Source organism: Mytilus galloprovincialis, chromosome 9 (genome assembly GCF_965363235.1).
Source record: "Mytilus galloprovincialis chromosome 9, xbMytGall1.hap1.1, whole genome shotgun sequence".
Taxonomy (NCBI): Eukaryota; Metazoa; Mollusca; class Bivalvia; order Mytilida; family Mytilidae; genus Mytilus; species Mytilus galloprovincialis.
In genome coordinates, this window is record NC_134846.1 from 91,897,416 (window position 1) to 91,909,937 (window position 12,522).

The 12,522-nt window shown below is 33.1% G+C and overlaps 1 protein-coding gene and 1 long non-coding RNA gene across 2 annotated transcripts; both read right to left on the reverse strand.

Annotated features, from left to right (window-relative positions):
* Nucleotides 1-2,423: 2,423 nt before the first annotated feature.
* Nucleotides 2,424-6,031, reverse strand: LOC143047110 (uncharacterized). The gene is made up of 2 exons (XM_076220065.1): nt 5,906-6,031; nt 2,424-4,328 (listed from the first exon to the last, which is right to left on the reverse strand). Exon 2 carries the CDS (start codon nt 4,323-4,325, stop codon nt 2,622-2,624), a length of 1,704 nt encoding a protein of 567 aa, XP_076076180.1. The 5' UTR covers nt 4,326-4,328; nt 5,906-6,031; the 3' UTR covers nt 2,424-2,621.
* A 1,685-nt stretch (nt 6,032-7,716) lies between these two features.
* Nucleotides 7,717-8,900, reverse strand: LOC143046366 (uncharacterized). Its single transcript, XR_012969147.1, has 2 exons — nt 8,784-8,900; nt 7,717-7,942 (listed from the first exon to the last, which is right to left on the reverse strand). It is a non-coding gene; the product is annotated as an uncharacterized LOC143046366 (long non-coding RNA).
* Between the last annotated feature and the right edge of the window lie 3,622 nt (nt 8,901-12,522).

Consider the following 12,522-nt stretch of genomic DNA (forward strand, 5'->3'; position numbering starts at 1 on the left):
TAAATTGTTCTTTTAAATTAAAATTCACATTAGATATCTGCATTTCTGCATCAAATTTTGCTACAATGATTAAAAATTATACCTTTTAAAACATATATAAATAACCAAAAATAATCTACACTTGTAAAAATATGAATATTTATGAGTTATTTTCTTATAAATTGGTTCTTTTAAATGACAGATTTCACAATTGGTAGAGCTCAACATCCTGCTGTTGCTAGATTTTCTCTCTTTTTAATGGTTTTCAAAATAATAGACAAAACTTTTAATTTTACCCCGTATGTTCTATTTCAGTCATGTTGGCAATCCTGTTGGTAGGTGAGGTAATCAGACATTTTTTTTGTTAACTAAGATACTCTAATGATGATTTTTCGAAGTTCAAAATAAAACCTACAAAAATATACACGTTTTTATATCGGTCATTAAGCAAAATCAGAGGACAAAAAGCAAAACGGACCAAAAGCAACTGACAAAAAGCAAAAGTGTCGGACGAAAAGCAAAATGTATTGGACAAAAAACAAAACGGACAAAAAGCTACGGACAAAAAGCAAAATTATCGGACAAAAAGCAAAATTATCCGACAAAAAGCAAAATTATCGTACAAAAAGCAAAACGGACAAAAAGCAACGGACAAAAAGCAAAAGTGGACAAAAAGCAAAAGCGTACAAAAAGCAACGGACAAAAAACGACGGACAAAAAACAAATTCAGTGGACAAAAATCAAAACGGACCAAAAGCAACGGACAAAAAGTAGAAGAGTCGGACGAAAAGCAAAATAATTGGACAAAAAGCAAAACGGACAAAAAGCCACGGACAAAAAGCAAAATTATCGGACAAAAAGCAAAATTTTCGTACAAAAAGCTAAATTTTCGGACAAAAAGCAACGGACAAAAAGCAAAACGGACAAAAAGCAACGGACAAAAAGCAAAATTATCGGAAAAAAGCAAAAGCGAAAGAAAACCTTCGTATCAAGAGACTGTCAAATCAAACCGGATTTTTGATGATTTATTTATGGTCTGGCATTTTTCAATATCACAAGGACCACAACTCTCGAACTTGACCTCCATTTTGTCACCAGAATAACATTTCAAAATTTTAAAAGCTTTAGTTCAATGGTCCATGATATAAAGCACGGACACGACTAGAAAACACTATTTTCAATCTTTCAAGAGCCATAACTCCTGAATGGTGAAAGTGAAAATCGTCAATATCGAACTTGACGTCCATTTTGTCACCATTAAAGGAGAGAGAGATACCAGAGGGACAGTCAAACTCATATATCGAAAATAAACTGATAACGCCATGGCTAAAAAAGACAAAGACAAACAGACAAATAAATGTACACAAGACACAACATAGAAAACTTAAGACTAAGCAACACGAACCCAGCCAAAAACTACATACAGTAACAGTAACAATATAATAACAATATATTAAAATTTGAAAGTCTTTAGTTAGATGGTTCATGATTTACAGCTTGGACACAAATGTAAACACCATTTGTCAATCTTTCAAGAACCAATACCCCTGAAAGATGAAAGTTAAAGTCGTCAGTATTGAACTTGGCCTCCATTTTGTCATTAATAACAACATATTAAAAAATGAAAAGCTTTGATTGAACGGTTCATGAGTAAATGCACGGACACTGTTTGGCAGCTCGAATGCCTGCCCGGATGTCCGCCCGCCCGCTATGCATCCCCAGATCAATAACCTATTTATACTGCGGAAATGTAATTCGAAAACTCAATTAAAACATATATCAATACAGTTGTCTACATTATTTTCCCCCTTCAAACTTCTCATCAAATACATATCCCTACTTCAGAACATAAGGATTTAAGATGCGAAAATTAATAATAAAAAAAAATTAACTCAACAACACAATTAAACATGCATGTTTAAACGATTGGTTGATTGATTGATGTTTAAAGCCACTTTTTTGGCATTCTTGGCTATTTTTGTGGTGGTACCCTTTTATTGGTGGAGGAATCTGGAATGCCCGGAGTGAACAACCGCCTTCTTCAGGAAAACTGACAATCTTAGTCAATTAAAATTGGAATCGACAGAACCTACCATTGGGCGGGGTCCGAACTATAACGATAACGGTATATAATGCAGTTATCAAACAACATAGTATATAGCCATATATATACTTGCCTATATTTCCCATTTCAATTCAAATTCACAACTTATATCACCAATATATAATGAGAACTTTCAGTACGCAACAACATAATTTTAAAAATACACATCTATATAATATCATAAAATGTCTCTGACATTCAAACTTCACACCTAATACCATACTTTTGATAGGATATATGGATTTTTCATGGGAACTTATCTTACACAGTTATATCACATTACAACTAAAATATACATTATATATATTTAATGTATACACTTGTCTACATTTCCTCTCACATTTAAACTTCACACCAAAATACAACCACTGATGAATATCAGGATTTGAGATGTGAACATAAGTTAGACAGTAATCCAACAGCATAATTAAACATATATATATATATTTGCCTAGATTTCCACTCACATTCACACTTCACACCAAATATACTCACTTAGAAAATCGGTTTGCACGATAATAAATGAATCCCCAGTATGTTATCCACTAGATAAATTAAATTTGATTAATTTTTTGCCATGATAATGACAAATATAACCTGAAGACCCATTCTGTTTCAAACGAATAAGATTAGGTAAAAGAAATCGAGAATGTCCATCAATCAGTTCTTTACTACTCTGTCCGTCTTTTGATATTACTGTTATTGTTTCATCTCCGATATCATCTCCGATGTCTGTTACAAAAATATTACCATAAGTATCTGTAGAAAGTCCTCTTGGTCCTGATAAATCCCCTTTATATTGCCAGATCTGTTTACCTGATCCATCCACACAGTATACTGCACGACAAATTTTGGCATTAAAGCATGTGTAGATTACTGTGTCATTACTGAAAACAAGGTCTGTCAGGTCTGATTGACTCTCATTTATCTCTATTGAATTCAGGATTGTTCCTTCTAAGTCGACAAAACAAATTTCATCTTTACTCAAACCTACAACAAGAGATTCTTTTGAGAATGATAAACCATAGCATTCTTTGTGTAATGGTATAACTTTGGTAACTTTTTCTCTCTCCATATTGACGATCTTAATAGCTTTCTCTTTAGGATATGTAACAGCAATAGTGTCCTGACTGATCTGTGTCACGTTGTAGGCATCACCAGGTTTAGGTAACTCTTTCTGAAGCTCGCCATCCGCAAAGAGTAGATTAACTTTACCATGCTTTTCAACTATTATAAGTCTGTCATCCATCAGACAAATTAAGTCACTTTTTTTACCCTCTTTAATATCTATTCTTGTCTCGATGCTCATTTTCATATTCTGAATGTTATATTGTGCTTGGGATTGAACTTGCTGATCCCTTCTCTCACTTGTTTTCTTGTTCAAATCTAATGTCGTAAAAACCATCACTTCTCCTAATGAATTTAACGATCCTAACGTGCTTAGAATCTTTTCTATTTCATCATTTTGCTTCATTTCCATGACCAATTCTTTGGTTCTCTCATCTTTTTCCAGATCTTCAACATAACGTTGATATTGGTTTACTTGTTGCTCAATTTGATGTACACCTAGAAATGATTGAAGTTTTGAAGTGTAATCTTCTGTGACTGTTTGTAAATTTTCTTTCATTTCGTTCAAGTTTTGGATTTTTCCTTCAAGTTCAGAAATGAAATCAGCTGCTTTGGATTTTTCCTGGTTCCATATTGTATCCGTTTCTTGGCATGACTTCTTATCCAATTCGTCTAAATGTTTATTTATTTCTTGTCGAATTCCTTTAATTGATTTGTTTATGCTTACGCATTGATTTTCTCCTGTCTTTATGTTTTTTGTTTTGTTGGTCACAAATTTATCCAAAAGTAATAAGGTAGAACTTATGCTTGTCTCCACATTTTTCTTTGAGTTTTCAATTGATGTTTTCTCCACGATACTGGCTAAATTGGTTATTTGGGTACATTTAGAATGCTTAGTAGAAACACACCCATTGCAGCAAGGCATTAAATGATTAGGACAGTACAAGTTGAGGTCTTGATTATGTTCGTCACATTCTGTTTTGATAGTTGGAATAGATGGTTTATAATTTTTGATATCAATGGTCTTATGATCACATGTTGATTTGGATTCTTGGTGATGACTTAAACAGGTTGAACATAATCCTTTATCACAGTTATAACACCAGATGTCAGATGGAATGTTTATGTTTTCTATGTGACAAGGTCCACAAGATATTGGTTTACTGGATGCCATGACCTGATGATATACAAATAAAAGAAGTTGTTAAGTTTACTAAACACAGTCCTTATAGTTAAGTCTTGACCTTAACATGTACAGATAAAAGAAGTTGTTAAGCTTACTAAACACAGTCCATATAGTTTAGTCTTGACCTTAACATGTACAGATACATCATTGATTGATTGATTGATTGATTGTTGGTTGCTTAACATCCAGTGGCAAATATTTCATACCTATTAAGGACAAGAAAAAGTTAATAATAAGGACAACAGGTAGGTCTTGTAAAAGAGGCCATTCGGGATAATGATCAGGGGGAATTTGGATTGCCACTGGGAAATGAGGGTATATTGGATAAGAATAGAAATTTTGCGTTGCAACAGGCCACCTACATTTTTTACAATTTTTTTTTTTTATTTTTACAAAAATCTTTCTTCTGTAACTAGAGACAAATTTAACAAAAGTTAGTCACAATCATTATTTGGGTATCTAGTTTTAAAAATGTGTCCGATGATCCCGCAAGCCAACCAACATGGCCGACATGGCTAAAAATAGAATATAGGGGTTAACTGCAGTTTTTGGCTTATATCTCTGAAACTAAATCATTTAGAGCAATTTTGACAATGCGTTAAACATTTTTATCAGATTAAGATCTATCAGACAAGCCGTTATTGTGTTGTTGCCCCCGAATTCGTAATTTGAAGGAAATTACTATTATAGATAGAGATAAACTGTAAACAGCACTAATATTCAGCAAAGTAAGATCTAAAAATGTCAATTGACCCCATAAGGAGTTATTGCCCTTTAAAGTCAAATTAAACAATTTTTCGTAAATTTTTTAAATCTTTTACTAAAGTCTTTTCCTGAAACAAATGAGACAAATTTAATCAACTTGGGCAGAATCACCAATAGGATATATCAGGTGCGCGAAATAGGCTCCTTGCAGCCTCAAGTTTTATGATGTCCCGAGGTACTTGATCTGGTGGTACCTTCAGGACTATTTAACAGTTCATTAGCAGAGGTATCAAACAAGTAGTGTAATAACATTATTTGTAGCAATAAGGCTACATCAGTGGCACATTTCAACAGTTATAAGCATGTCAGCGAAATATTTGAAAATAAATCTTAATCCAATTCAGGACAAGGCATCAAAGAAGGACGTTCATTATTACACAAAATTTTTGTAACTGCAAATTTCAATGTAGGTATCCACATTTTATATAGCATGTATGAAATTACTGGATGTTAGGCTGGCGATTCATAGGCGGAGCCACCCCCCCCCCCCCCTTTCGTGGGAAAAATTTGGTTGATTATATAGGGAATCACTGAAGCATGACTGGAGCGGCCCCCCCCCCCCTTAGGCAAAGTTCTGGACCTAGGGACTCTCTTTTGAACATTAATAAATATAGCATGATGTGCAGGGTCCGATTCGATGAAATGATCTGAGAGTAATAACAGTTTTAAATATATCTATGTTAATTCATATTTAAAGATAAACAAAAACTTGGATAGACAAACACACGACACCAAATACAAACCTTGTCGATACATGGCCTCTAATATTGTCAAAATAGAATAATAAAGAGTTTGATCCTTACCTTTTTGATTGAGAATAATGTTACTTTTGCTGTATTTACGTTGCTATCATTTTTTCTAAAATGTCGGATGTCAATGTAATTAATTAGGACGTTTATTCATGAACCACTAGTAAGTAAATATTTAAAAGAGATCTATATATATAGACCATACATGTTCCAATTAAAGCGATAGACATTATTTAATTGAACAAAACATCTATATTAAATGGCTATTGCATGATTACTTACACACAATAAAACAGACAATTGTATAGTTATATAGGAGTGACTGACTTTGATATAAGATCTTTAAATGCTAGGAAAACAATAACTGACTACGTATATTAGTGTATTCTTGAATAATCATGACCCAACAGTGAATGTAATATTATAATGATTGTCTTATCTTTAAGATGAATTCAAAAGTTTTGGTAAATAAAATCAGTTTTGCCATGTATAATGAAAGTGGAATATTTTAATTCTGAATTTATTCTTACTTTAAAAATTTTGTTAAAGGTATTTTTTTTTAAACTAAATCCTTTATAATATGTATTTCTTTTTTGAGGATCATGCACCCAAGGGCTTCATTTGCATGAAAAAAGGAGCAAGGTATAATTTCAATGATACAGCTTAAACAAATATATCTTAGAGGTGTAAATATCTATAAAACACAGAAAGCTTTACAATATGCAGACTGTTAATCATTACATTTTCTTGTAAGTTCTTGTAAACCGTAAATGTTTCTTTGTTTGAGTAGTATTGTAGTTTTAACACTTAGGGATGACAAGAGCTCACATTACCAAAAAAAAGCATTGGGACAAGTTAACTGAAAGTGATACTACGGTAGATAAACATGGAGACAGATGTATTGATAAAGGGGAAAAATGTGAATAAACAAAAAAGCTTCACATTTTGTTGAACAGCTGATATTTTACTAGGTAAAAAACCCCATATAATATATTATATTATACTATTTCTTGTTTTTCCCCTTGAACATTTCTAAACTAGGGTGTCCTAACAAAAGTAATCTTGAAATGTCATCTCTCATATTTTGCTATGTACTAACACATTTATAAGTTGTTGATAATTTCTGTTCCATGAAGTCATATAAGCACAGTGAGGTATGACAACAAATTTATAGATGACAAAAGAAGACAAAAATGAAACAAGAGACAAAACCTGTACCACTCATCTTGTGAAAACAATCAGTCTGCTCAGGAGGACCTAAGATACACATATTACTGCAGTTCATTTATTTTTTCGTGGATTGAGGTAAATTTGCATTTTTGTGTATATTTGATTTAAATTCATGGTTTTTCAAAAGTCTGCATAAATTGCTATACAAACTTTGTAATTCGTTGGACATGTGAATTTGTAGTCCCTGGGTTACCATGAAATCCACGAAAATTGGTAACCAATGAATAATAGTGAATCCACAGTAGTTATGCGTCATGCTGCTGATTGTGTTTGAAATTAAAATAATAAGCCTGGTATCTCTTGTTTTTAGATTTCAAGCTGGAAAGAATCTTTATTGCTCACCTGTCAATTTTGCATAAATTGATATGATGCAGATATGTCAAATAGTTTCAGGAAATAAAGTTAAAACATGTAATATCATCCTTCAAGGCCAGTAACTCTTATAAAATAGTCAATTAACAATTCTTTCATTTCATAATTTATTTGGCCTTTCAAACTTTTTTATTAGAGCGTCACTGATGAGTCTTTTGTAGATGAAACTCACGTCCAGCGTGCAAAATTTATGTCCTGCTATCTATGACGAGTTTATATATATATGAACGCTTATTGATTTCTCAAAGTAATACAGAACAAAATTTATAAATCTCATTTTAATGAACACTTTCTACTATCCTTTTTACACAAATCTATTCAATTAACGATGAAAGTCCACTATTTCTAGCATTTTCAATGATGTCCTTTAATTTGTGTTTTTTAGGAAAAAAGTAAACATTCATCCATTCGTCAGTAGCTGCGTCATAGAATACTTCTGATAGAGATGACTGCAGTCGTGCTTTCAAGATACGAAAACTCTCCAACAACCTAAAAAAAAAGAGTAAAGCTTATTCAAACCAGGGAGGGTATATTTATAGGTTGTATTTCTGAAAATATGCAATGCACGTTCCAAGAGGAACCACTTATACATCTAAAACTGTGCTACCTTTCTGTAAAGCTGAGTTTTTTTAATTGTATCCTCAGATATAAAAATTAATTTAAACACTTCTTTTTTTCATTGCTAAAGACAAAACAAAGTATTATGTCACATTTAAATGACTCACAGTTAAGCTCATACTAAAACTCTTTACTACCACTACTTTTACTTTGACATGTCCTGAGCAATTGGTACAATTTTAAGTTTGACCCATTGTATATAGAGTTTTATAGACAGTAATGATAACATTTACCAATTTTCCTGCACCAGATGCGCATTTCGACAATATATGTCAGTGATGCTTGAGGCCAAAATAATTGAAATCCAAAGCTTATATAAAAGATGAAGAGCTATAATCCAAAAGGTCCAAACAGTATAGCCAAATCTGTAAAAGTAATCAGAGCTTTGCATGAGGGAGATACATTCCCTAACTTATAATAATTTCTAACATTTTGCAACAGCAAATTTTAATAACACAAAAAATCTGTATTTCCATGCCAGTGACGAAGTACTGACTACTGGGCTGGTGATACCTTTGGGACTAACAGTCCACCAGCAGAGGCATCGACCCAGTGGTAGTAATAACATTAACGGTACTAATTTTCCTGCACCAGATGCACATTTCAACAATACATGTCTCTTCCGTGATGCAATTTAAAACATTTCAAATTTAACATATGCATATATATTTCTGAATTTCATATTAACTGAAATCAATAATAATGAACTTACTTTGCTACAGCATTTAGTAATGGTCCTACATGGACAGGGTTGACAAAGTTTCTTTTTATTTGATATTCGTTCATCCAAGTAAATATGCTATAAATAGAAAAGAGTTCATATTTTATATAATGCTTTACTGATGAACACATATGAAATTAACAACCATCATGCATGTTTCTTCTCTAAATCAATTCAAAATTCAGTATGAATATCCTTAATTAAAAAATTAAAATGACAATTTTCTTGATTTGAATGATATAAAGTTCATTTACAAAGGTGGATAATGAAATCCTGACAAGTTGTATACTTTGTTTATTAGGTTACTGGGCTAATACAGGAGATTTAGTTAGTTTTCTATCAAAATAATCCTGTACAAATCTGAATAGAAAATACATGTGTTAAAATGTAAATGATCAAGAGTCAATCTATAACAGCATGAAAGAATTTCCAGAACCTGGCATAGTGTTTAAAACTGAATAAAATGAATTTTATGCAACAGCAATTTAAATCTATTATTAGCACTTTTCATATGTTTCCAGTCACTAGAACAGGACTCAATACTTTGTGTAGGATTTGGATATCTACAAATCCTTAAATATGATTTGTTGATATGTTTTTCTTTTGTTAAGATTTTGATAGACCCTATTGTCTTAACTAGTTGTTTAAAATTTGTTAACCCTATGTCAACTTAACTGTGATATACATGTGCCCTTTACACATGAATGGAATTATAGGGTTCCATGAAAGTTGAAATTATAAGAATAACCATAAACATGTTTGAGTTGAGAAATAAAAAGTTTAAACACATATTCTCCTGGTATAAACAACCCATCAATATAGACATAAAACCAATACTTGTACCAAATGTCCAAATATATAAAAACACTCTGAATATACACGCCATATATAGGCTATAATAAATTCTAAAGACTTTGTAAAGTGGATTGTCGCACGACAACGCAGATGCTCTATATTTAATATGAAATAAACATGATTCAAAATCATACATATATATATACACATATAACATGTATAATATATAATTCAAACATCAGTATCAAACAAAAAACTCTCAAACAGCTGAATAAACTTTTAACAAGAAAATTCAACTGTTCAGATTGACAGTGTCGTGCTGAATGATTACATGGGCAATAAAATACCATGAAAATAATTTTGAAGGGGGACAACCTAATGCCCTTTATGCTACATTGATGAAAACACCACAGGAGAAACTAATTTCACTCTAATGAACTGCCCGTTTAAACGAATGAAATTACAACTATTCAGCGTTTATTTGTGTGGGCTGAATATCTCAAACTGAATAATCTTTATCGTCCCACATTATAGCTGTCAACTTACCCAGTAATACAGGTAGTTCTGTGTGTCAGAGCATGTCGTCCCACATTATAGCTGTCAACTTACCCAGTAATACAGGTACTTGTGTATGTCGGAGCATGTCGTCCCACATTAAAGTTGTCAACTTATCAAGTAATACCGGTTGTTCTGTGTGTCTAAGCATGTCGTCCCAGATTACAGCTGTCAACTTACCAAGTAATACAGGTAGTTCTGTATGTCTCAGCATGTCGTCTCACATTATAGCTGTCAACTTATCAAGTAATACAGGTAGTTCTGTGTGTCTGAGTATGTCGTCCCACATTACAGCTGTCAACTTACCAAGTAATACAGGTAGTTCTGTATGTCTAAGCATGTCGTCCCACATTATAGCTGTCAACTTATCAAGTAATACAGGTAGTTCTGTGTGTCTCAGCATGTCGTCCCACATTATAACTGTCAACTTACCCAGTAATACAGGTAGTTCTGTGTGTCTCAGCATGTCCTCCCACATTATAGATGTCAACTTACCAAGCAATACAGGTAGTTCTGTGTGTCGGAGCATGTCGTCCCCCATTATAGCTGTCAACTTACCCAGTAATACAGGTAGTTCTGTGAGTCTGAGTATGTCGTCCCACATTATAGCTGTCAACTTACCCAATAATACAGGTAGTTCTGTGTGTCTGAGCATGTCGTCCCATATTATAGCTGTCAACTTACCCAGTAATACAGGTAGTTCTGTGTGTCGAAGCATGTCGTCCCACATTACAGCTGTCAACCTACCAAGTAATACATGTAGTTCTGTGTGTCTGAGCATGTCGTCCCACATTATAGCTGTCAACTTACCCAGTAATACAGGTAGTTCTGTGTGTCGGAGCATGTCGTCCCACATTACAGCTGTCAACCTACCAAGTAATACAGGTAGTTTTGTGTGTCTGAGCATGTCGTCTCACATTATAGCTGACGACTTACAAAGTAATACAGGTAGTTATGTGCATCGGAGCATGTGGTCCAGCATTACAGCTGTCAACTTACCCAGTAATACCGGTAGTTCTGTGTGTCTGAGCAGGTCGTCCCACATTATAGCTGTCAACTTATCAAGTAATACATGTAGTTCTGTGTGTCTCAGCATGTCGTCCCACATTATAGCTGTCAACTTACCCAGTAATACAGGTAGTTCTGTTTGTCGGAGCATGTCTTCCCACATTAGAACTGTCAACTTACCAAGTAATACAGGTAGTTCTGTGTGTCTGATCATGTCGTCCCACATTATAGCACATTAAACAACTGTTGATACCATCACAAAAACCAGATGCTCCGCAGGGCGCAGCTTTATACGACCGCAGAGGTTGAACCCTGAACGGTTGGGGCAAGTATGGACACAACATTCAAGCTGGATTCAGCTCTAAATTTGGATTGTGATTAAATAGTTGACACAGCATACGTTTCTGACACAGAATGAATGTGGTCTAATGAACTTTAAAAATATTTTTTGCCTTTGAGCAATTCACTATGCTGTTGAATATTAATCCTCTCAAAAAAATTTTGAAGAATTTTTCTTTTTATTTATGACATCTGAAATGAGAAAAATTTAACCTCTCCCCCCTTTTTTTCCACATCCCCCTTTCCCTTTTTCCAAAACTGATCTCAATTCAAATTTCTAATGGAGTTTGCAACAATAACTACTCATTTAAATACATCATAAAATATTAAAATGTAAAATAAAGTGCTTGTTATCACTGAATGGTAAAGATTGTTTTAATTTATCAGTTGGTAGTAAAAGTGAATATATACATTGTATATTGTATAAAACAATGATTTAAGTTGATTCAACTACTATTCTGGACAAAAAAAGATAACTCCAATTGAACATTTCTTGCTATTGCACAATATTGTGCAATTAGATATTTCTTGCTATTGCGCAATACTGTGCAATTGAAAATATTTGCTATTGCACAAAACTGTGCAATTGAGGATTTCTTGCTATTGTGCAATACTGTGCAAATGAAAATTTCTTGCTATTGCACAATACTGTGCAATTGAAGATTTCTTGCTATTGCTAAATACTGTGCAATTGAAAATTTCTTGCTATTGCACAATACTTAATATAATAATTTTGGATCCTGATTTGAACCCACTTGAAAACTGGGCCCATAATCAAAAATCTAAGTACATGTTTAGATTCAGCATATCAAAAAAGCCCAAGAATTCAATTTTTGTTAAAATCAAACTTAGTTTAATTTTGGACCCTTTGGACTTTAATGTAGACCAATTTGAAAAATGGACCAAAAATTAAGAATCTACATACACAGTTAGATTTGGCATATCAAAGAACCCCAATTATTCAATTTTTGATGAAATCAAACAAAGTTTAATTTTGGACCCCGATTTGGACCAACTTGAAAACTGGGCCAAT

Bases quoted from the DNA above. Each gene is read 5' to 3' on its own strand.
- LOC143047110 (XM_076220065.1), bottom strand. From the start codon at position 4,325: ATGGCATCCAGTAAACCAATATCTTGTGGACCTTGTCACATAGAAAAC.